The sequence below is a fragment of the Bufo gargarizans genome, chromosome 2, assembly GCF_014858855.1.
Source record: "Bufo gargarizans isolate SCDJY-AF-19 chromosome 2, ASM1485885v1, whole genome shotgun sequence".
In the NCBI taxonomy this organism is placed as follows: Eukaryota; Metazoa; Chordata; class Amphibia; order Anura; family Bufonidae; genus Bufo; species Bufo gargarizans.
Window position 1 is genome coordinate 693,281,528 of NC_058081.1, and position 25,278 is coordinate 693,306,805.

A 25,278-nucleotide genomic window follows, 5' to 3' on the forward strand; every position below is an offset into this window, starting at 1 on the left:
AATATATATTTGCCGTTCATCGGTGCAGTGATATGTTCTAAAGCCTTTTGTGGAGTGTATAAGAGGAAAAAAGAAAAATATATTTGCCGTTCAGCAGTGCAGTTATATGTTCTAAAGCCTTTTGTGTTGTGTATAAGTGGAAAAAAATAAGAGCCTATTTGGCGTTCAGTGGTGCAGTTATATGTTCTAAAGCCCGTTTTTGCGTAAATTAGTTACACAAAAAAAAATTTGCCGTTATGTGTTAAAGTGAGAAAAGTACAGCACTTTTTGACGTGTATTAGTGGGGGGAAAAAGGGCTTAATAGCCATTGTGTGGTGAAGTGAGAAAATTACGAACTTTTTTTAGGTGTTTTAATTTCCTTTTTATTTATTTATTTGATCTAACAGTATGTCAGACAGAGAAGTGCCAGGCCCTGCACAGGGGAGTGGCAGAGGCCTAAATGTTTCTGGCGCAGGCACAGGTCACAGCAAAGTAAGGGGGCGTGGCAACAGGAGCCGCAGAGAGAGGCCTGAGCTCCCGTGTCATCTAGCGGTTGTGTTTTGACCAGCAAACCAGCTGTTGACTTGGTCATCTCTCTTTTGGCTCCACTCCTGTTTTTTTTTTTTTTTTTTTGGGCATTAGCAATACATTTAATAGAACAGGTTCTGTAGACATCTATGTGGAATCAGCTGATGACGGTGTTAAAGGTGTGTGCTTCTTCTTGGCGCTAACAGAGACCTGTAAGTCTGAGTTCATACTTGAGTTATTTGGTTAGTTTTGGCCCCATGACTGCTCTAATAAGTAAAGTGTACAGTGATTCTAACAGCGACACCTGTCTTCTGCATGTCATCTGACTCACAGTATTATTTCACTACCACATGCGTGCTACTGCAAGTCAGTGTTCTACACCACTATAAAGGCTCTCTGCAGCCAGGAAATAGCGTGATCCGTGATCCGTGTTTCCAGACCTGTCCTATTTTTTTCACGGACAACGGTTCACGGACCCATTCAAGTCAATGGGTCCGTGAAAAATCACGGCTGCACACAAGATTGTGATCCGTGTCCGTTTTTTCCTATCATTTCAAAGGCAAACTTGACTTAGATTTTTTTTTTCATTTTTCATGTCCGTGGAGCCTCCAAAAATCAAGGAAGACCCATGGAAGAAAAAACGGACACGGATCACGAAACAACGGAAACCGTTTTTGCGGACCGCAAAAAAAAAAACGTCCGTGTGCATGAGGCCTTAGTTAGAGATACACCTGTGGATGTATTTAACCACTTCACATCCAGGCCATTTGCCCCCTTCCTGACCAGGCCTAATTTTGCAAATCTGACATATGTCACTTTATGTGGTAATAGCTTTGGAACGCTTTTACTTATCCAAGCCATTCAGAGATTCTTTTCTCGTGACACTTTGTACTTCATGATAGTCATAAATTGGAGTCAATATATTTTACCTTTATTTATGAAAAAATCCCAAATTTACCAAAAATTTTGAAAACCGCAATTTTCAAAATGTTAATTTCTCTGCTTTTAAAACAGAAAGTGATACCTTTTAAAATATTTATTACTTAACATTCCCCATATGTCTCCTTTATGTTGGCAACATTTTGTAAATGTCACTTTATTTTTTTAGGACGTTAGAAGGCTTAGAATTTTAGAAGCAATTCTTAAAATCTTTGAAACAATTGCCAAAACCCACTTTTAAGGACCAGTTCAGGTCTAAAGTCACTTTGTGGGGCTTACATAGTGGAAACCCCCCATAAATGACCCCATTGTAGAAACTACACCCCTCAAGTTACTTAAAACTAATTTTACAAACTTTGTTAACCCTTTAGGTGTTCCACAAGAATTAAAGGAAAATGGAGATGACATTTTTAAATTTCACTTTTTTGGCAGATTTTCCATTTTAATCCATTTTTTTCTTCAACACAGGGTTAACAGCCAAACAAAACTCAATATTTATTACCCTGATTCTAAGGTTTACAGAAACACCCCACATGTGGTCGTAAACTGATGTGAGGGCACACGGCAGGGCAGAGCAGAAAAGGAGCACCATATGGTTTTTGGAAGGCAGATTTTGCTGGACTGGTTTTTAGATGTCATGTCCCATTTGAAGCCCCCCTGTGACCCCATTTTGGAAACTAGGGGATAAGGTGCCAGTTTTATTAGTACTATTTTGGGTTACATATGATTTTTAATTGCTCTATATTACGTTTTTTGTGAGGCAAGGTAACCAAAAAATGGCTGTTTTGGCACTGTTTTTATTTTTAATTTTTTACAACAGTCATCTGACAGGGTAGATCATGTGCTATTTTTATAGAGCAGGTTGTTACGGATGCAATTATGTCAAATATGTTTACTTTCTTTGTTTGTTTCAGTTTTAGGCTACATGCACACGACCGTGCTGTTTTTTTGCGGTTCGCAAACCGCGGATCCGCAAAAAACGGAAGACACCCGTGTGCCTTCCGCAATTAATGGAACGGGCAGCCCATTGTAGACATGCCTATTCTTGTCTATATTTTTGCGGGGCCACGGAACGATGCAACGGATGCGGACAGCATCTTTTGCGGCCCCATTGAAGTGAATGGGTCCGCATCCGAGCCGCAGAAATGGCAGCTCGGATGCGGACCAAAACAACGGTCGTGTGCATGAGGCCTTACATAAAGCATTTTTGAAAAAAATTATGTTTTTGTGTCATGGTCTGAGAGCCATAGCTTTTTAATTTTTTGACCGATTGTCTTAGTTAGGGTCTCATTTATTGCAGTATGAGGTGACAGTTTGGTACTATTTTGGTGGGCATATGCCTTTTTGATCACTTGGTGTTGCACTTTATGTGATGTTAGGTGACAAAAAAAATCTTTTTTGGCACAGTTTATTTTTTTTTATGGTGTTCACCCGAGGGGTTTGGTCATGTGATATTTTTATAGAGCTGGTTGTTACGGATGCGGCGATACCTAATATGTATACTTTTTTTTTTTTATTTCACTTTAACACAATAATAGCATTTTTGAAACAAAAAAAATTATGTTTTAATGTGTCCATGTTTTTTATTTTTTAGACGATTTTTCTTATGTAGGGGCTCATTTTATGCAGGATGAGGTGACGGTTTTATTGGTACCATTTTGTGGGACATACACCTTTTTGATCACTTGGTGTTACACTTTCTCTGATGTAAATGGCTTTTTTGCCGCAGTTTTTATTTTATTTTTAATGGTGTTTATTGGACTGGGTGGATCATGTGATATATTTATAGAGTCGACCGTCACGGACGCAGCAATACCAAATATGTCTATTTTATTTAATTTTTTCAATTTTTTATTTTTTTTTCCTTACTTGGGGAATTTTTTTTCTTTACATGTGAAACCTTTAAATTTTTTATTTTAACACTTTATTTTTTTTATTTTATACTTTGCATCCCCCATAAGGTCATACAAGACCTCTGGGGGACATTTAACTTTTACATTTTTTTTCCTACTATTGATTTCTCCTGTAACTGGGGCTGATATAGTAGACCTAGTTACAGATGAAATATACCCCCCAGAGAGGCATAGTGCTTCCTGAACTGTACACACAGATACCACGGACCGCTCACGTTCGTGTTCCACGGCCGTGTGCATTCGCCTTGAGGCTACTTTCACACTGGCGTTTCTGGGTCCGCTTGTGAGATCCGTTTCAGGGCTCTCACAAGCGGCCCAAAACGTATCAGTTCAGCCCCAATGCATTCTGAATAGATAAGGATCCGTTCAGAATGCATCAATTCGGCTGCTTTTGGTCTCCGTTGTGTTTTTTAGACAGTCACTAAAACGCAGCTTGCAGCGTTTTGTTGACCGTCTGACTATGCAGAGCCAAACGGATCTAGTTTTTCCAGTTTTGGGGCGATTGTCTTAGGTAGGGTATCATTTTTGCGGGAAGAGATGACTGTTTGATTAGCACTATTTTGGGGTGCATATGACTTTTTGATCACTTGCTATTACACTTTTTGTGATGTAAGGTGACAAAAAATGGCTTTTTTGACACCGTTTTTATTTTATTTTTTTACGGTGTTTACCTGAGGGGTTTGGTCATGTGATATTTTTATAGAGCAGGTTCTACCGGACGTGGAGAAATCTAATATGTCAACTTTTTTTATTTATGTAAGTTTTACACAATGATATAATTTTTGAAACAAAACAAATTATGTTTTAGTGTCTCCATAGTCTGAGAGCCATGGTTTTTCCAGTGTTTGGGCGATTGTCTTAGGTAGGGGCTAATTTTTTGGGCGGGATGAGGGGACAGTTAGATTGGTACTATTTTAGGGGGCATACGCCGTTTAGATTGCTTGGTCTTGAACTTTTAGTGATGTAAGGTGACAAAAAAATGTTTTTTTTAGCACAGTTTTTATTTTATTTTTTGATGATGTTTGTCTGAGGGGTTAGGTCATGTGATATTTTTATAGAGCCGGTCAATACGGTCACAGCAATACCTAATATGTCTACTTTGCTTTTTTTACTATTTAAAAAAAAAATATTTACTTTATTTTGGGAAAAGGACGCTTTTCTTTTTTTTGTTTTTTACTTGAAACTTTAAAAAATGTTGTCAAACTTTTTTTTTTCACTTTATTTTTGGTCCCACTCTGGGACTTCAACTTTTGGGGGTCTGTTCCCCTTTACAATGCTTTACAATACTTCTGTATTGTAAAGCATTGGCTGTAAGTGTATTACCAGTGTAATACACTTACAGCCGTCTTGCCTGTGAGATCCAGAGGGCTGCCTTCCATGCCATCGTTTCCCCATCACAGTAGTGTGGGGACCCAATGGCAGCTCCAATCCCCGCATGGTAAGCGCACGTGCCACGGTCAGCGCGGACCGCAGCACAACACGGGTTAATGAGCTGGCATCAGTGTTTTCACCAATGCCGACGCATGCAGCATGGGTCCGGCTATCAGTGACTGCCGGACCCCTGCAGCGGATCGGGCAGGCGCAGCTCCTGCACCCTCCCGATCACCGTGCCGTACATGCGCTGGTCCTTAAGTCACGGACATCCTCTACGGGTTAATTACTTTTAAAAGAAATAAAAATAAATCAAAATTTTCTTTGCATTGCCATATTCTGACAGCCATAATTTTTTTATGTTTTGGTCTACAGAGCTGTAGGAGGGCTTGTTTTTTGCATAACGAACTGTAGTTTTTATTGCTTCCATTTTTGTGATATGTACCACTTTTTGATCACACTTATTACATTTTTTGGGGAGCACAAAATGACAAAAAAAAATGGCAAATCGCGTGTTTTACATTTTTTTCCGTTATGACGTTCAATGCACTGGAAAATTTTACAAATATTTTAATAGTTCAGACATTTTTGCATGGGGTGATACCTAATATGTTTATTTTTTTATCATTTATATAGTTGTTTATGTAAACTTAGGAAAAGGGGGTGATTTAAACTTTTAATATTTTGGTGTTTTTATTTTTTTTACTTTTCATTTTTCACTTTTTTAAATAACTATTAACCCCCTTAGGGGGCTAGTACATGTGATCATTTGATCCCTTCTCCTATTCACCCTAATAGAGATCTATTAGGGTGAATAGGATTTCTACACTCTTCATTCTGAGCTATGCCTTGTGCAGGGCCAGTTCTAGGTGAAATGGAGCCCTGGGGCAAAAAACAATAAGGCCCCCCCCCCCCACACGACACTTGCTGACTTTAACGCCCCCCATCACTACAGAAATACAGCGCCCCATACCTCTTACATCCAGTGACGTCTCCTTTGATGTTCTCTTGTCCTCGTCTTTTCCTTTCAGACCAGACCGCCATTTTGTCCCCATGTTCTGTCTCTGCAGTTTGACAACAAAATTATTATTTTTTGTTTACTACTTTTCCATCATCCTCCCATCTTCTGGACAAATCATCCTACTACCCCCAATACTGTGCCGCTGTGCTCCCCAATACTATACTGCAGAAACAGATAATACTAGTACCACACAGAGCCCCCCATATAAAATACCCCTTTGTGGCCTCAGTAGAAGCCCCCATAGTGCCCCATAATAATGTGCCAGTATCAAGTTCCTCTCTTCCACCCCCCATGTGCCAGTAACAAGTGCCTCTCCATGCCCCCCCCATGTGCCAGTAACAAGTGCCAAACCCCCCATGTTCCAGTAACAAGTGCCTCTCCATGCCCCCCATGTGCCAGTAAAAAGTGCCAAACCCCCTCATGTGCCAGTAACAAGTGCCTCTCTTCCCTCCGATGTGCCAGTATCAAGTGCCTCCCTCCCATGTGCCAGTATCAGTGCCTCCCCCATGTGCCAGTATCAAGTACCAAACCCCCCATGTGCCAGTATCAAGTGCCAAACCCCCCCATGTGCCAGTATCAAGTGCCAACCACCCCATGTGCCAGTATCAAGTGCCAACCCCCCCATGCGCCACTATCAAGTGCCAACCCCCCAATGTGCCAGTATCAAGTGCCGCTCCCCCATGTGGCAGTAAAATTCCGGTATAAAAAAAAAACACTTATACTTATCTCCATCACACAGCTATGCGATGCAGGCCTCTTCCGGCCTGTGTCCCACGCTGTACGGCTCAGGCGGCGCAAGCCGCCTGCACCGGCCTCTGATAGGCTGCGGGCCTTGTGGGGGGAGGGAAAGACGCCTCTCCCTCCCCTGCCCCGCTGCAGCACAGCCATCTGTATCGCTGTCCTGAGGATGGTGATACAGATGACTATGGAGATGAGCGCTTCCACAATGGAAGCGTTTATCTCCCTGTGACCTGCCAGTGTCGGGTGGTGGGCTTGGGGGCCCCTAAGGACTCGGGGGCCCAGAGGCAATTGCCCCCCTTGCCTCTATGGAAGCGCCGGCCTTGGCCTTGTGCATAGCTCAGCATGGAGATTGTCATGACAGGCCTGGAGTGCTTCAGCAGCATCCAGGCTGCCATGGAAACCAATTGGAGCCCCACGATTTCACTGTGGGTGCTCCGATCGGAAGGCAGAGGGAGCTGCATCTCTCCTGCCTTAACTTAAAGGTGCTGCGATCAGCATTGATCGCAGAGGTTTCATCTCTACACCTCCCCCCAAAAAATTGAATAAAACTACCTGGGTGGGAGGAGCTTTAAAATAGCTAAGCCTTGTTAGTGGCAGTGATAAGGGAGTGTCTATGTAACTAGCTGGGGGATGGGGCCATAAACATGCTGGGCATTGTTAGGGGCAGTGGTAGTGGAGTGTCTATGTAAGAAGATGGGTGGGAGGAGCTATAAAATACGTGGGTGTTGTCAGGGGCAGTGATAGAGGAGTGTCTATGTAACTAGCTTGGTGGGAGGAGCTATAAACTAGATGGTTGATGTTAGGGGCAGTGCTGGAGCTGTGGCAGAGAAAGGAAAAGTGCATTGTGGGTTTGGTTGGATGCAGGAACAGGAAGTGTTACATACAGGATGGAAACAAACCAGAGGGATTTGTTCACGAGGTAAAAACAGGTCAGGAGAGTCAAAAATGAATTGAGAAAAAGCATGGACAAGATGTACATGAGGTAAACAACTGCATAACCATATCTGCTAAAAAACCATAGTCACTTTAAAGATGGTGCCTGCTTTTACCTGGAGCTAATGTCATGGCATCTGAGAAGGTTTTCCTCAGGAGTGATGTGCTCCTGGGGCCCTAACTGCACCTTGTTCAGAGATTGGGGGAGCCCCTCATTTATTGTAGTCTCTAGTCTTCTAAAGGCTCCGAGGCTACTACAGCAATAGTTCCTATAGAGCCCCACCTGTGGTAGGGCTCCTTAGGCACATAGTAAATCTACCATGGTAATTCACTGCAGTCTATGGGAGAAGCAATCTAAGGATCACATTTTCAAATCTTCTAAGGGGACTTAATATAAACAAACGTTAATTTTTTAAAGATGTTTTAAAAAATTGAAATCCCCCTTTCCCCATAATAAAAATAAGCAATAAAAAAATAAAGATGATATCCACCATCTCAAAACACCCATGCTATTAAATAATAAAAGTATTTGTCATAAGGTGAATGGCTTAATGGGAAAAATATCTAATTGGACGATTTACCTTCGAAAAGGAAAACGCAAAGATGGAAAATCACCACTGGGAAACTGTTAACCATATCAATGCAAAAAAAAAAAAAAGAAAAGTAGCTCTCCAGTGTCACTTTCACTCTTTTAAGCTTCTTTACTCACCTCTCTGCAGCTCGGGTATCTTCACTTTCTTTAGATGGGCAGCAGCTCCTCCCATGTGACCATTAAGTACCTGCATCTTCCAGGATTGCACTGCAGTCAGTTTTCGTTAACTCCGGTCTAGAAAATTCTCTCACACGCTTCCCCAGCGATTCATAGTAACATAGTACAATAATAATTTTTCTGGGTTAAGCAATTTTCCAAGGATGAGTAAAATCTGGAAAAATTTGTCCTGGCAGATTACAGCACTGACCGAACGTTACTGTTCTTCATTATTTAGACTTCCTTATAGACTTAAAAAATAGCTAAAACTAAAAACGTGTCTTTTCTGTTTCCGGATAAGTGTGACAGACCAGGAATACCTATTCTTTTATCAACTGCAAGAAAGGAGCAAGTAAGCGAAATTGAAAAGACAGTAAGTAGAATTTACCATCAGGTCGATCAAACCATCCCCACGACAAATATCACTGACAAAATGAAATCGACCAGTGCGGAAAAGAGCAAAGCCTTCCTAAAATATCCGAAAGACCGATACTGTATTGGAGACCGATTGATAGTACAAGTTGACGTGTTTGACTACGTGGGCAGAAGGAAAACCTACGGTGGAGACTATTTAAGGGCAAGAATGTCAACAAGCACGCTCGAGGCGGGAGCTTCCGGGAGGATTGAGGATTTCAATAATGGTACCTATCATGTCCACTTCATCTTATTCTGGGAAGGTATAATTAATATTACAATTTTTATGATGCACCCAAGTGAAGGGGCATCAGCCCTGTGGATTTATAGAAATAAATGGCATGGCTACGTAGGCCATGTGGGCAAGTTCGAAGCGTCTCAGCGATACATCGAGACAAGGTGTGGATTTGACCTTGATGAAGGCAACGAACTGTGTGAGTATAAAGAGGAAAAAGACGAAGAACACTTCTATTGTATCAAGCCTGAGGGGTTTAGCTGTGATTCTCTTACTCAAGTGAAGAGCTGGCGTAGACACAAGACGTTACTGACTAGTCTTGAAGAGAGCTTATTTGACGCGTAAGTTAATCATCTTGCAATATGGATTTTTCATGTGCACAGGCTAATGTTATAGTTATGCTCACTGTTTTATGTCCATGATGTTCTACCCATGTGGACGGTATAGTAATACATACAATATATTCATAAAAAGCGCTAAAGCTAGGCATTTATTCACCTGGGGCAAAGATTTAGCTATACATACACAATGCCTGCACTTACATATTACACACATATATATTATATATTATATATATATATATATATATATATATATATATATACAGTACAGACCAAAAGTTTGGACACACCTTCTCATTCAAAGAGTTTTCTTTATTTTCATGACTAGGAAAATTGTAGATTTACACTGAAGGCATCAAAACTATGAATTAACACATGTGGAATTATATACATAACAAAAAAGTGTGAAACAACTGAAAATATGTCATATTCTAGGTTCTTCAAAGTAGTCACCTTTTGCTTTGATTACTGCTTTGCACACTCTTGGCATTCTCTTGATGAGCTTCAAGAGGTAGTCACCTGAAATGGTTTTCACTTCACAGGTGTGCCCTGTCAGGTTTAACAAGTGGGATTTCTTGCCTTATAAATGGGGTTGGGACCATCAGTTGCGTTGTGAAGAAGTCAGGTGGATACACAGCTGATAGTCCTACTAAATAGACTGTTAGAATTTGTATTATGGCAAGAAAAAAGCAGCTAAGTAAAGAAAAACGAGTGGCCATCATTACTTTAAGAAATGAAGGTCAGTTAGTCCAAAAAATTGGGAAAACTTTGAAAGTGTCCCCAAGTGCAGTCACAAAAACCATCAAGCACTACAAAGAAACTGGCTCACATGCGGACCGCCCCAGGAAAGGAAGACCAAGAGTCACCTCTGCTGCAGAGGATAAGTTCATCCAAGTCACCAGCCTCAGAAATCGCAGGTTAACAGCAGCTCAGATTAGAGACCAGGTCAATGCCACACAGAGTTCTAGCAGCAGACACATCTCTAGAACAACTGTTAAGAGGAGACTGTGTGAATCAGGCCTTCATGGTAGAATATCTGCTAGGAAACCACTGCTAAGGACAGGCAACAAGCAGAAGAGACTTGTTTGGGCTAAAGAACACAATGAATGGACATTAGACCATTGTAAATCTGTGCTTTGGTCTAATGAGTTCAAATTTGAGATCTTTGGTTCCAACCACCGTGTCTTTGTGCGATGCAGAAAAGGTGAACGGATGGACTCTACATGCCTGATTCCCACCGTGAAGGCTATTTGACTATGAAGGAGAGTGATGGGGTGCTGCGCCAGATGACCTGGCCTTCACAGTCACCGGACCTGAACCCAATCGAGATGGTTTGGGGTGAGCTGGACCGCAGAGTGAAGGCAAAAGGGCCAACAAGTGCTAAGCATCTCTGGGAACTCCTTCAAGACTGTTGGAAGACCATTTCAGGTGACTACCTCTTGAAGCTCATCAAGAGAATGCCAAGAGTGTGCAAAGCAGTAATCAAAGCAAAAGGTGGCTACTTTGAAGAACCTAGAATATGACATAATTTCAGTTGTTTCACACTTTTTTGTTATGTATATAATTCCACATGTGTTAATTCATAGTTTTGATGCCTTCAGTGTGAATCTACAATTTTCATAGTCATGAAAATAAAGAAAACTCTTTGAATGAGAAGGTGTGTCCAAACTTTTGGTCTGTACTGTGTATGTATATATATATATATATATATATATATATATATATATCCTAAAAGAGCTGCCTGTATCAAGTTACAACAGACTAAAAGAATCTCCAGCTGCTGTAACTTAAAAGGTGTTTCTGAAATGCCATACACTGACATGTAATGGTATATGAAACAGTTTAACCTATCCCAACATTCCCGTAGAAGTCCTCCCCGCTACCCATGGGTGCCATATGTCATTAGACCGCCTTCTAGTCCATTTTACCGCCTCCCCAGTGTTCTTCTCTACTGCCAATCAGCTTCACCAGAGCTCTAGTGAGCCCAGCCGATTCCCAGCAGCTTTCCAAGCACAGCGCAGTACCTCGTATAGTGGCTGTGCTTGGTATTACAGCTCAGACCCATTCACTTCAATGGCGCTGAGCTGCAACTAGGCCATGTGACCGATGTACGGTGATGTCACATGGACTAGGAAGAGGCCACACTGCTCTTCTAACAGTTGATTGCCGGGGGTCCCGGGTGTCAAGTCCCCACAGATCTGATATTGATGACCTATTCTGAGGATAGGTCATCAATATAAATTCCATAATAGCCCCTTTAAGATATAGTTGGCACAACTCCTTTTAAGAAACTGAATAAAGACTTTAAGATCCAGGAATGTTTATTTCAGTGATTTGAGAAGACAAAACTAATCTTTCTTTATTCTTTGATTTTAAGGCCTAATGTCAGAGTTGAAATTCCAAAAGACTTTGGCCACATCCATGTATTTCGATGTGAGAATAGTAAGTACTATGGGGAGGAATGGAAGGAGGGACTAGAACAGTTCAGAAGGAAAGGTGTAGGGTAAAAAATATACATAAACCTCTCAAATGTATGTACACTAATGCCAGAAGCCTGACTAATAAAACTGGTGAACTGGAATTAGTGATGTGTGAGGAGGACCATGACATAGTGGGAATAACTGAGACATGGCTGGATGATAGCTATGACTGGGCAGTTAATGTACAGGGTTACAGTCTGTTTAGAAAGGATCATCAAAACTGGAGAGGGGGAGGGGTTTGCCTTTATGTAAAGTCCGGTCTAAAGCCCACAGTCCGAGAAGATATAAGTGAGGGACATGAACATGTGGAGTCACTGTGGGTAGAGATACATGGCGCTAAAAACAATAATAAATTACTAATAGGAGTTTACTATAAACCACCTAATATACCAGAGTCCACAGAAAATCTACTACTAAATGAGATTGACAAGGCGGCAAATCATAATGAGGTGGTTATTATGGGGGACTTCAACTACCCAGATATAGACTGGGAAACTGAAACTTGTATATCTCATAAAGGAAACAGGTTCTTGGCAATAATCAAAGACAATTACCTCTCCCAACTGGTTCAGGACCCGACTAGAGGGACGGCCATACTGGACTTAGTATTAACCAATAGGCCTGACAGAACAACAGACGTGCAGGTTGGGGGACACCTGGGAAATAGTGACCACAAAGTAATAACCTTCCAATTATCATTCAAAAGAGCGTTTCTACAGGGAGGAACAAAAATACCAAACTTCAAAAAAGCTAAATTTAGCCAACTAAGAGAGGCCATAGGCCTAACTAAATGGGATAAAGTCCTCAAAAATAAAAATACAGCCACAAAATGGGATATCTTTAAAAGCATCCTAAAATCTCATTGTGAGAGGTACATACTGTATGGGAATAAAAGGTTAAGGAACAAAAAGAAACCAATGTGGATAAACAGAACTGTAAAGAAAGCAATAAATGACAAAAAGAAAGCATATAAAACACTAAAACAGGAAGGTAGCACGGAAGCACTGAAAAACTATATAAGGAAAAAAATAGAACATATAAAAAACAAATAAAAGCGTTTAAACTAGAGACCGAGAGATTAATTGCCAAAGAGAGTAAAACTAACCCTAAAATGTTCTTCAATTATATAAATGTTAAAAAGTATAAATCTGAAGGTGTTGGCCCTCTACAGAGTAATGAGGGGGAAGTCGCAGAGAGCGACGAGGAGAAAGCAAAGCTGTTAAATATTTTTTCTCCATCGTATTCACTGAGGAAAATAAACTGTCAGATGACATGCAGAATGTAAAAATAAATTCCCCATTAAAAGTGTCCTGTCTGACCCAGGAAGAAGTACAACAGCGACTTAAAAAGATTAAAATAGACAAATCGCCAGGGCCGGATGGCATACACCCCAGTATCCTAAGGGAATTAAGTAATGTCATAGCCAGACCCTTATTTCTGATATTTGCAGATTCTATATTGACAGGGAATGTCCCACAGGATTGGCGCATGGCAAATGTGGTGCCAATATTCAAAAAGGGTCCAAAAACAGAGCCTGGAAACTATAGGCCGGTAAGTTTGACATCTGTTGTGGGTAAACTGTTTGAAGGTTTTCTGAGAGATGCTATGTTAGAGCATCTTAGCGGAAATAAGCAAATAACGCCATATCAGCATTGCTTTGTGAGGGATCGATCATGTCAGACTAATTTAATCAGTTTCTATGAGGAGGTAAGTTCTAGACTTGACAGCAGCGAATCAATGGATGTCGTGCATCTGGACTTCTCCAAAGCATTTGACACTGTACCACATAAAAGGTTAGTATATAAAATGAGAATGCTCGGACTGGGAGAAAACGTCTGTAAGTGGGTAAGTAACAGGCTCAGTGATAGAAAACAGAGGGTGGTTATTAACGGTACACACTCAGATTGGGTCACTGTCACTAGTGGGGTACCTCAGGGGTCAGTATTGGGCCCTATTCTCTTCAATATATTTATTAATGATCTTGTAGAAGGCTTGCATAGTAAAGTATAAATTTTCGCAGATGACACTAAACTGTGTAAAGTAATTAACACTGAAGAGGACAGTATACTACTACAGAGGGATCTGGATAGATTGAAGGCTTGGGCAGATAAGTGGCAGATGAGGTTTAACACTGACAAATGTAAAGTTATGCACATGGGAAGGAATAATGCAAGTCACCCGTACTTATTAAATGGTAAAACACTCGGTAACACTGACATGGAAAAGGATCTAGGAATTTTAATAAACAGCAAACTAAGCTGCAAAAACCAGTGTCAGGCAGCTGCTGCCAAGGCCAATAAGATAATGGGTTGCATCAAAAGGGGCATAGATGCCCGTGATGAGAACATAGTCCTACCACTTTACAAATCATTAGTCAGACCACACATGGAGGACTGTGTACAGTTCTGGGCTCCTGTGAACAAAGCAGACATAGCAGAGCTGGAGAGGGTCCAGAGGAGGGCAACTAAAGTAATAACTGGAATGGGGCGACTACAGTACCCTGAAAGATTATCAAAATTAGGGCTATTCACTTTAGAAAAAAGACGACTGAGGGGAGATCTAATTAATATCTATAAATATATCAGGGGTCAGTACAGAGATCACTCCCATCATCTATTTATCCCCAGGACTGTGACTGTGACGAGGGGACATCCTCTGCGTCTGGAGGAAAGAAGGTTTGTACACAAACATAGAAAAGGATTATTTACGGTAAGAGCAGTGAGACTATGGAGGAGGTGGTGATGGTGAGTACAATAAAGGAATTCAAGAGGGGCCTGGATGCATTTCTGGAGTGTAATAATATTACAGGCTATAGCTACTAGAGAGGGGGCGATGATCCAGGGAGTTATTCTGATTGCCTGATTGGAGTCGGGAAGGAATTTTTTATTCCCCTAAAGTGAGGAAAATTGGCTTCTACCTCACAGGTTTTTTTTGCCTTCCACTGGATCAACTTGCAGGATGACAGGCCGAACTGGATGGACAAATGTCTTTTTTCGGCCTTATGTACTATGTTACTATGTTACAACTATCCAAAAGTAGGAACTGAACAATTAGAGATGAGTGTGAAAAAAGGTGAGGTGGATCCGAATTTGGATTTTTTCTGATTCGATTCGGACGAATTTTGGAGAGAGAGAAAATAAATTAGCTTTTAAGTGGCAAGAGTTCCCACATAAAATATAATTTTTATTATAATTTTATTTTAAAAAAACACAAAAATAACATTGCAGAATAGACAGGAATAGACCAGTCTCCATCTAGTATAAGAAGGTCAGCTACTCACACTGGTGTCAATGATTGATACACAAGAAACAATGGTCCCAGTACAGTGGAAATTCCTGATGTAACTCAATCCACTAGATCCATGATCTCCAGAGTACATCCAGATTTGGAACAGACACAAGTACTTCACCAGGATCAAGTTCTCTAACTTGGGCAGAACTGTTATGGATTAGAGGAAGAGGAAATGTCAGGACTAGGCCTGGACAACTAACGAGGGGTGTCAGTATCTGATCTATCATATCTATCAAGCAACTAATTGAGTCCCCTGAAGAACCTTTGGTTATCTCTAGGAAAAAATGTGTTGAAACTACAGGATCATTGGACATTTAGGGCCATCTAGTAACACAACAGGTAACCCCCGTGGAGTGGGGTCGCTCTTTTCAGGGTGGTTACTCCAACTTCTATTATGACAGAATGAATAACGGAATACTTCTAAAGGTATTCTGTTATGCATTCCGTCATAGAATTGCTTATGGTCCGTGGTAACGGAATCCATAACGCAATTCACCTTTTACCAACAAACAAAGTGTGAACGAATTTCATAAGCGGAAATTCACTCATCTCTAGTTATTAGATAACCAACACAAAGTGAAAACACTCCGAGCTAAGAGAGCATTATAGGGGGTATTTTAATACTGTGGGCAGTATAGGGGCATCATTATTACTGGGGGCACAATAGGGAGCATTATTATTTCTGGAGGCGCTATAGGAAGCATTATTAATACTGGGACACTATAGGGGCATTATTATTATTGGGAGAATTTTATAATGCATCATTGTTACTGGGGGCACTACTGTGGGTATTACTACTAGTACTATTACTACTAATAATTTTTCTGTAGTATTTGGGGACATTGGAGAGCACAATGTGCACAGGGTGGAAAGTTTGTGTTGAAAAGGTGGGGAGGATAATAGAAAGGTCAAGAAACCAAGCTATCTGCGTGACAAATGCTGCAGAGATGAGATGTGGCTGAATGAAGTTACCATGGTGGTCTGGGCCAATTGGAGAAGACAAGTAAATAGAATATGTCAAAGACATTGCTGGATGTAAGAAGTACTGTATATAGGACTGTTTGTTTGCTAGTGATGAAATACCAAGCAGGATGGTGAAGGTAGGCATGGGTGTAGGAACCCCCAAAAATCTGGGGGATAGCATTTTTGCTCGCCGAGTATATTCTTATTCAGTAAACTGCGAGTTGTTTATCGTTAAATTTTAAGTGTGCGTGTGTGTGAAAAATCTCACAACAAAAGAAAATGCAAAAGGAACAGTTTATCAGGTCACAGAAATTATATTGGACTATATTTCAGTTATTCCGGGTACTTTCTCTGGCACCCCTCCCCCCTTATTCAGTGTGGGAGACTGTGAGGCCTTTTTCTCCAAGCTGCTCCGGATCAGTGCTCTGGGCAGCTGGGCTCCGGGCTGGAAGTGGGCACAATAAGAAAAAAATATTTTTCATTACACCTCAGTTCAGACCATCAATCAGACCCCCAATGTTAATCAGACCTCAGCTAACAGCCCCAATAAGATCCCCAATGTTAATAAGGCCTCAGATCACACCTCAGCTCAGACCCCAATATGAATGACCCCCAATCAGACCTCAGATAAGAGCCCCATGCCTCATAGCAGCCCCCAGTGCCTCTCATCAGCCCCCCCAGTGCCTCTCATCAGCCCCCCTAGTGCCTCTCATCAGCCAGTAATAACACCCCCCCAATCATGTGCCAGTAATAACAGGGCCCTCCAATCATGTGCCAGTAATAACAGGGCCCCCATTATGTGCCAGTAATAACAGCCCCCCAATCATGTGCCAGTAATAACAGGCCCCCCCAATCATGTGCCAGTAATAACAGACCCCCCCAATCATATCATATGCCAGTAATACCAGACCCCCCCAATCATGTGCCAGTAATACCAGACCCCCCCCAATCATGTGCCAGTAATACCAGACCCCCCCCAATCATGTGCCAGTAATACCAGACCCCCCCAATCATGTGCCAGTAATACCAGACCCCCCCAATCATGTGCCAGTAATACCAGACCCCCCCCAATCATGTGACAGTAATACCAGACCCCCCAATATGTGCCAGTAATAACCGGGGCCCCCCCCCATTATGTGCCAGTAATAGGGCCCCCCCATTATGTGCCAGTAAAAAAACGAAGTATTGTATATAGTTAAAAAAAAATTAACACTTATACTTACCTCTTTGGAGCGATGAAATGCAGGCCTCTTCCGGCCTGTGTCCTGACTCCAGCGCTGTACGGCTCAGGTGGCGCGATGATGTCATTGCGCCGCCTACGCCGGCCTCTGATAGGCTGCCGGCCTAGTAGTCTAGACTACTAGGCCGGCAGCCTATCAGAGGAACAGGAAAGGGACACACCTCCCTGCCCTGCTCCTCCGCAGCCTTCTGTTTGTATTGCTGTCCTGAGGACGGCGATACAAACAGATCACTATGGAGATGAGCGCTTCGCTTCCACAATGGAAGCGCTCATCTCAGTGCCTGCCCCGCCGCCACCGCACACATTGCCCCGCTGCCGCTGGGGGGGATTTGACCATACCTGTCCCCCCCGCATTATTTCCTGGGGGGATCCGTCCCCCCCATCCCCCCCTCTTCCTACGCCCATGAAGGTAGGGCTGGCTCAGTGCTGTGACTTGTATCTTACCTCCTCAACCTTGCCTTCCAACAACTGGAAGAGGAGGAGAACAGAACACGGCAGCTGGCACTGGCCACCACAGATGGCAGGTTCTGGGGAAGTATTTTGTGCTGCTGGGACAGTATGGTGTGTTAAAATTTGCTGTTTGGCTCTGCTAGGGCAGTATTTAGTGCTGAGTTATGGTATTGCCGACCCAATGGTTTTGGCCCATACTACAATATGGGACCACTGTTAGTTTTTTCCAACTCTACTTTAAGTTCCCAGTTTACCCACATGGGCATTAATACTATTGGTGGTACTCTACTTTACTCTTCACTGTGAAGAGACAAAATTATTATTAGGGCACTTAGCAGACATCGCTACTGTTGGACATAATTAGCTTCAATCAGCTTGGAACTATTATTTCTTTTTTTGGGGGGAAGGCATTATATTTGTGGCACTATCATTGTCAGGGGCACTATTTGCTGAGCAACACAGTTTTATGAACAGTATTAGGTGTAGTAGCAGTAGACACTGCAATGGCACCAGAATAAGGAGTTTTTATTGAGAAGGTGGGGAAGGTGTTGGAAAAGAGAGGAGCCTAAGATCTCTATGTGGAATACAGAAGGCTATGATAAGATCTTATGAGTGCGGGACAATGGCCCGCGGGTGGCCTGACGTGCACAGCATAATTGTAATCTATGATGCTGTGTACTCCCATGCGCATGATGTATGCCGCTCTGGGACATATGACCTGCTCACGGACCGTATGTCTCGGAGGGCATACGGTCGTGTGCATGAGCCCTAAGAGAAACAAAATGAGAGTCTTCCAGGTATGATGCCTTTTAACCTCTTGGATACCGGAGGTTTTTCATTTTTGCGGTTTTATTTTTCTTCCCTGTCCTTAAGGAGCCATCATTTTTTTGTATTTTTCTGTTCACATAGCCAAAAGAGGGCTTATTTTTTGCAGGACAAGTTGTACTTTCTATTGTCACCATTTAAAATGGCATACCATGTAGTGGATAGGGGGGAAAAAATCCAAATGGGGTGGAATTGGAAAAAAAACACAATTCCACCAGTTTTACAGGTTTTGTCTTGTGCCCTTTATTCTCTGGGTCAGTATGATTAAAACTATACCACATATGTATTTTTTTGTGTGCTTTTCTTTTGTCTACCAAGCTTTGTGGGAGCTCATTTTTGTGGGACAATCTGTATTTTTAATTGATATTTTAGAGTGTTTTTGACTTTTGGTCAGTATCTCAGAAAATTAGAATATTGTGAAAAAGTTCAATATTGTAGACAGTCAACTCAAAACACTGCAAAGGTTTCTTAAGCCTTTAAATGGTCCCTCAGTCTGGTTCAGTGGGCTAAACAATCATGGGGAAGACTGCTGACTTGACAGTCATCTAGCAGTCATTGACACAAAAGGTCATTGCTAAAGAAGCTGGCTGTTCAGAGTCCTCCCCACAAATAATTACTTTAAAATGTATCACTCATCTTTGTATTATAAATGTTATCCTTTATGCGCCCTGTAGTTTTATAACCTTATCATACATAAGGTACATAACGTAGGCAGTTGAACCACCATGGAAGGAGGGAAAAAAGACCAGCGTCTAAATCTTTGGACTTCATAAATGTATCCCCATGTCTGCAAATTCTAGCCTGCTAAATCCATATGTCGCTTCTTCCCTTCTGAGCCCTGGAGTTTGCCCATACAGCAGCGTACAATCACATATGGGGTGTTTCTAAACACTGCAGAATCAAGATAATAAATATTGAGGTTTGTTTTGCTGTTAATCCTTGTTGTGTTACAGGAAAAAATTGATTAAAATGGAAAATCTGCAAAAAAAATGTGCCATTTTGAAACTTGTTCCCATACACTGGAGGAGACTGCTACATGTAAATGCAGCTTTTAACTCTACTGATGAGCAGGCAATCATTGGGAAGGAATAATCTCTTCACGATAATTGCCTGCCAGGTCAGCACATGTAAATGTGTCTTTACACCCCTCTCCTCATTCAAATTAAAGGCTGACTTGGCCAAACATGCATATACTGTATATGGGGGGGATTGAGAGAGATAGCTATCTGACAAACAAACTGATTTAGGCTACTTTTACACTTGCGTTTTTGCCTGATCCAGCAGGGATCAGCAAAAACGCTTCTGTTTGTGATAATATAACCGGCTGTATTTGTTATGAACGGATCCGGTTGTATTATGTTTAAAATAGCAATGACGGATCCGTCATGAACACCATTGAAAGTCAATGCCGGACAATGTAAACACAAGCGTGAAAGTAGCCTCATCTAAAGTGTATGACCAGCCTCACTGGCAGATTTGCATCTTTCATCTATTTTTTGATTTACCTGAATTGCGATACACCTCGGATCGTGGTTTTGTTTGTTATCTCCATGCATTTATCAACTACAGATCCTCAAGCTGCTCAGAGACCCTCAACAGCACAGCTTCTGTGCAATAGTGCTTGTTTCAAAAATATTTTTTAGCCTTCTGTGTTGAGTCAAGCAATTCCAGAATTAGGGATAGCTCTTATGTGAATATTAGTGCAAATTAAGAATGTACTATGGTCATTGGTGAAGTTAAAGGGGTTGTCTCACCTTAGACATTGATGACAAATCGCTAGGAAATGCAACCAACATCAAATAGGTCCGGGTCCCACCTCTGAGACCTATTCCTAACTCCAGAAAGGGACCTCCCAAGTGAATTGAGGGCAGCCACACATGCCTAGCCACCCTTCATTCATTTCTATTGGAGTTCTAAAAATAGCTGAGCACTGTCACCAGATATAAGGCTGCTATCCTACAGTATAAGTCAATGTTCAAACCTGTAAATAGGCCTTGAGACATGACTGGGATAATAAATAAGCCAGCATCTCATCAGCAGACAGCTGTTTCGGGGTGATTGCCCTTTATCAATGCAGAGCAGAGAGTATCGGCCTAACTGGGTGAGAGGCCTAGTTCAGAAATTGGTCGAATATTGACTTATAGGATAGCTGCCTTACATCTGCTGGCATTAGAGGCAGCGCTTGCTAAAAGCAAATTTGCATCCCTTTTGTCCCAGAATTCCAGAGGAGCATGAATGGCCTATAAGCCTCTTAAGGTGCTCTCCCCAAGGAGACATAGTATCTCCCAATTCCAGAACTCCCATAGAAATGGAGAGCACACTGCGCATACGTGGTACACTCTCCTTCATTTTCAAGGGCCCGTTCTTGAGATAGGTGTGGGTCCCAGTGGTGGGATCTGATATTGAAGGTATATCCCAGCAATATGCTACTAATGTCGAAGATGATAAAACACTTTTAAAGTATCAAATACAATGTTTTGGGAGGTAATTAGCCCTTATTCAGGATTGGGTTTACAGTCGCCAATGTCCAGCTACGAAAATGTTTTGACAAATGTTATTGTGACGATTTTTTAACAGGTATTAGTCTCATTAATGAAACTTGCAAAATTGGAACAGAGTTGGAGTACCCCAGTGGATATGTTATAAAAGATGTGTGGCACCCAAAGGGATGCAGGGCGCTGACCTATAAAACCTTGGATGAGCTTCATAAGTGCTTCACACATAAGTTCATTTACCTTTTGGGAGACTCAACTTTAAGAATGTGGATGTTTTACTTTCAGAACCATGTCAAGAGTAAGTTATGCATTAAGTCAAAATTTCAGATCATGCAAAATCTATAGGATTATCCTCTCCAAAAACAATGTATATGGAATTTAGGGTAAGGCCATGGTTATGGTTCTGCGTGCAGTTTTGGGAGCCAAAACTAAGAACAAATTTGAAAAAGTGGAGACATTCTGCCTGTCTTTAATATTTTCTCTATTTTATTGATCCATTCCTGATTTTAGCTTCTAAAACTGCAAGCAGAAACCTGACTGTGTGGCCTTACCCCTACTGGATATTCCAAAAACTTGGTTAAAACATATTGTCATGAAAATAAGTTAATAATTTTAGCAAGAGAAACTATGAGATGGAAATGACTTGGAAGTATATTTTATTTAGGGGCTAGCTTTTACTGAGTATAGCCGCCACTGCTTATGCTAATCGAAAAACCCCAACCCCCACCCCCCCCGATCCAGTTCCCAAGCAATCAGTGCTGTTAGTTTATTCATCAGATATGCTTATAAGGTCATGTGTTGTCAAGGAGGTGCTAAATTAAGGAGCGATCCTCAATACTCGGACACTGTCCAATTGACACGGAAAGTGCTAGAGCAGATCTTAAATCTTGGCCCTCTTAATGTTATATGGCCAAAACCAATTTCTCAGGAACAGAGTGGTGGCAGCTAGAGAGAAAAATAAAGCTGCAGAAGTGGCGGCTACTGTCTCAATAAAGAGAATGGAGCTGTGCTGCAATACAAAGCACAGCCACTATACAATGTACGGCACTGTGCTTGGTGATATGAGAGAAGGCTGCAGGGCTACTGAGGATGCCAGTGCCTTCTTAAACAGCTGATCAGCTGAGGTCCTGGGTGTTGGACCCCACCGATCGGATACTGATGATCTATCTAGAGGATAGGTCCTTAGTTACAGGGTCTCACTAAACCACTTTAATATAAAGTGCTGTCAGAAGACCCTTGAGACAAAATGACGAGATCATGGATTTCCATGACGTAATCTAAGTGTGAATTTGGTGCCCCAGGTCATGTACCTTAACTGGGTTGTCCCAGAATGACAATATATCATTGTGAGTCTGATTGCTGGGATCGGGAGTCCCACGGCCACTATTTGAGTAGAGCCATGGTTGAGCATGCTGAACTCTATCGGACTTCCGGCTATCTCTATAAGTCCCATAGAGTTTGAATGGCGTGACCACCACTCATGTTCATTGGGAAACAAGGGACGCTCATTGTTGTGATTAGTAAGGGTCTCATTGGTTAGAGCCCCACCAATCAGGCACTTATCGCCTTTCGTGGGGATTAATGATAAGTGGTCATTCTGGGGCAACCCCTTTAAAAGGTTTATAATTTTCATTCATCTGACAGGGGTTTTGGTGGCCACAGACACATGGATTCATGCAAGCTACTTTTGGATAAACAGGATGGCCACAGAAATGTCTGCAACAAATCTGCCATGTGTGCATTCACCCTTTTATACATGGATTTCTAGCAATATATTTTCCAACACAATCTAAATCCATGCAATCCTTTCTTGCGTAGCACTGAAACCGTTCATTCTCCATGAAGATAACTGGGCACGTCAGCTTTTAGGCTTCGATGTGAACAACAATATGAAAATGTCTTGGAAGAGGCACACCTACCCTTTTATCAGCAGCTCGTATCAATCATGGAAAGAGGAGCGCACCATTGCTCGTGAAATCGACTTAATAAGAGGTGATAAGAGAACTGTGATCGTACTGAACATTGGAGTGCACTTCAGAGCCTACCCCGTCTATTACTTCATTAAGAGACTCTGCAATACACGCCGGGCTATAGAGCGTCTGTTCCTTAGAAGCCCGGAAACCAAAGTGATAATTAAAACCGAGAACACAAGCCCCATGAAGAAAAATTTTGAAACAATGAGTGATTTTCATGCATCTATACACTATTTTATCATGGAAATGGTATTCAAGGGCCTCAATATTGGCTTTGTTAATGGCTGGGACATGACCAACTCATTTGATACCAATGAGATTCATCCTTCGGAAAATGTTATTGAGAATGAGATTAAAATGCTGATGACGTATATCTGTTAAAATGGTTATACCACAAGTGTAAAACTGTTTTTTTTAGTCACCAATCTCGAAGACTTTTTTCCATTTCTGTGGGTGGACAGCAGCTCATTAGGCATCTTCATCTCCCAGGATGCATTGTCCTTAACTCTTGTTAATTTATTTTGTCCCTGAACAGAAAATAGTCCCTCACATATAGCCCCAGAGATACATAAAGTATGTAATGCCCTCACAATTTTCTTCTCCACTATCTAGAGAAAGATATACAGCAGCTATGTAGCTGTATGCTACAATATTGTTTCACTCAGGCTCTGGCTACTCTTCTCATTGCTATGGCTGTCTACCTTTAAAACCAACCACACCTTCCACCCTCTGTCCCTTCTCTCCACATCAGTTCCTTCCTCCTTCCCTCACCCTTGTTCAGTTCCCATACACTTTATACCATCATACATCACCATTAACTATCTTCCTCCACAGTGCAGCATAAAAAACACCAATATAAATCTTTCACCCACTTGCTGTCTCTTTCTGTTCTCCAGCTACTAGCTGCACGGGGTATTTCACTGAATCCTGGCCCTCCCTCTGTTGCTAACTTCAGCTTCTCCTCTGCCTTACACAGAAACCCAAAAAATCTGATTAATGTTCACTGCACATCCCCTCCAGTCTCTTTTAGCTGCGCACTCTGGAACGCATGGTCGGTTCATAATAAACTACCCACGATTTCTTCTTCTCACACTCTCTGAACTTGCTGGCCCTTACAGAAACTTGACTTCAACCCTCTGACACTGCTTCCCCCGCTGCCCTATCCTATGGTGGACTTCACTTCTCCCATACCCCCAGATCTGATGACAGGCACGGTGGAGGAGTAGGCATATTACTTTCTCCACAGTGCATGTTTCAGGTCATTCCCCTTGTACCCTCTCTCACATTCCCCTCTTTTGAGGTTCACACCATTAGACTCTTCCATCCATTCCCCCCTGAGAGTTGCAGTTGTCTATCGTCCCCCAGGCTCCCCCCACCAATTTCTGGATCACTTTGCAGCTTGGTTTCCTCACTTCCTATCTTCTGAATCACCAACTCTTGTTATGGGTGATTTAAATATCCCCATTGATGATCCTATCTCCCCATCAGCCGCTCACTTTCTTTCTTTATCCTCCTGTCTTGGCCTATCACAACTTACTTCCTCTGCCATGCATGAACAGGGAAATATACTTGATCTCAGTCTCAAACTTTAGTAACTTATTGTTCCCACTTTCTGACCACAATCTTCTTTCATTTACCATTAAGACATCTCATTTTTCTCATGACAATCCTACTTTTCGCACTTACAGAAACCTAAAGACCATTAACTGCCAGCAACTTATTAACACCCTACAATTAGCTCTTACCCCAATCTCTTCCCTCCCCTGTCCAGACTTGGCTGCCAATCATTACAACCAGACCCTCAAAACCACCCTAGATGAAGTTGCTCCAATATCAATCTGTTCCTCTCGACACAGAACACGGAAACCCTGGCACACATCTGAAACACGTTTTCTACTGCGCTGCTCCAGATGTGCAGAACACTTATGGAGAAAATCGAGAATATCAGCAGACTTCCTCCACTATAAATGTATGCTCAAAACATACAATTCGGCTCTCAACATTGCCAAACAAAAGTACTCTCTCATCTCCTCACTCTCAAATAACCCAAACGACTCTGACACTTTTTATTCTCTTCTAAGCCCTAAAGTTCCAGAACCTGTCACTGACCTCTGCGCTGATGGCATGGCCACTTACTTCAGAGACAAGATTGGCAGTATCAAGTAGGAAATAATCTCCCAGTCCCTAAATAATTTCAATCCTCCTCCCCTCCGATTCCTTCACATGCTCTCTCTCCTCTTTTGACCCTATAACAGAGGAAGAAGTCTCCAGGCTTCTCTCGACCCACGACCTGTAGCAGTGATCCTATTCCATCACACCTTCTTCAGTCCCTCTCCCCAGCTGTCATCACTCACCTAACGTTTTAACCGATCTCTTCTGGTATCTTTCCCTCCTTATT

General features: G+C 41.9%; 1 protein-coding gene across 4 annotated transcripts in view; it reads left to right on the forward strand.

The window, feature by feature from the left end:
• LOC122927000 (NXPE family member 1-like) overlaps positions 1-25,058 on the forward strand; it is a 59,235-nt gene extending 34,177 nt beyond the window's left edge. For all 4 annotated transcript variants that reach the window (XM_044278531.1, XM_044278532.1, XM_044278533.1 and 1 more), the window contains 4 exons: positions 8,475-9,163; positions 11,541-11,605; positions 20,990-21,205; positions 22,726-25,058. In XM_044278531.1, the coding sequence (XP_044134466.1) occupies positions 8,475-9,163; positions 11,541-11,605; positions 20,990-21,205; positions 22,726-23,261 (1,506 nt within the window). In that variant the 3' untranslated portion in view covers positions 23,262-25,058. The remainder of the gene's footprint in view (positions 1-8,474; positions 9,164-11,540; positions 11,606-20,989; positions 21,206-22,725) is intronic.
• The last annotated feature ends 220 nt before the right edge of the window (positions 25,059-25,278 follow it).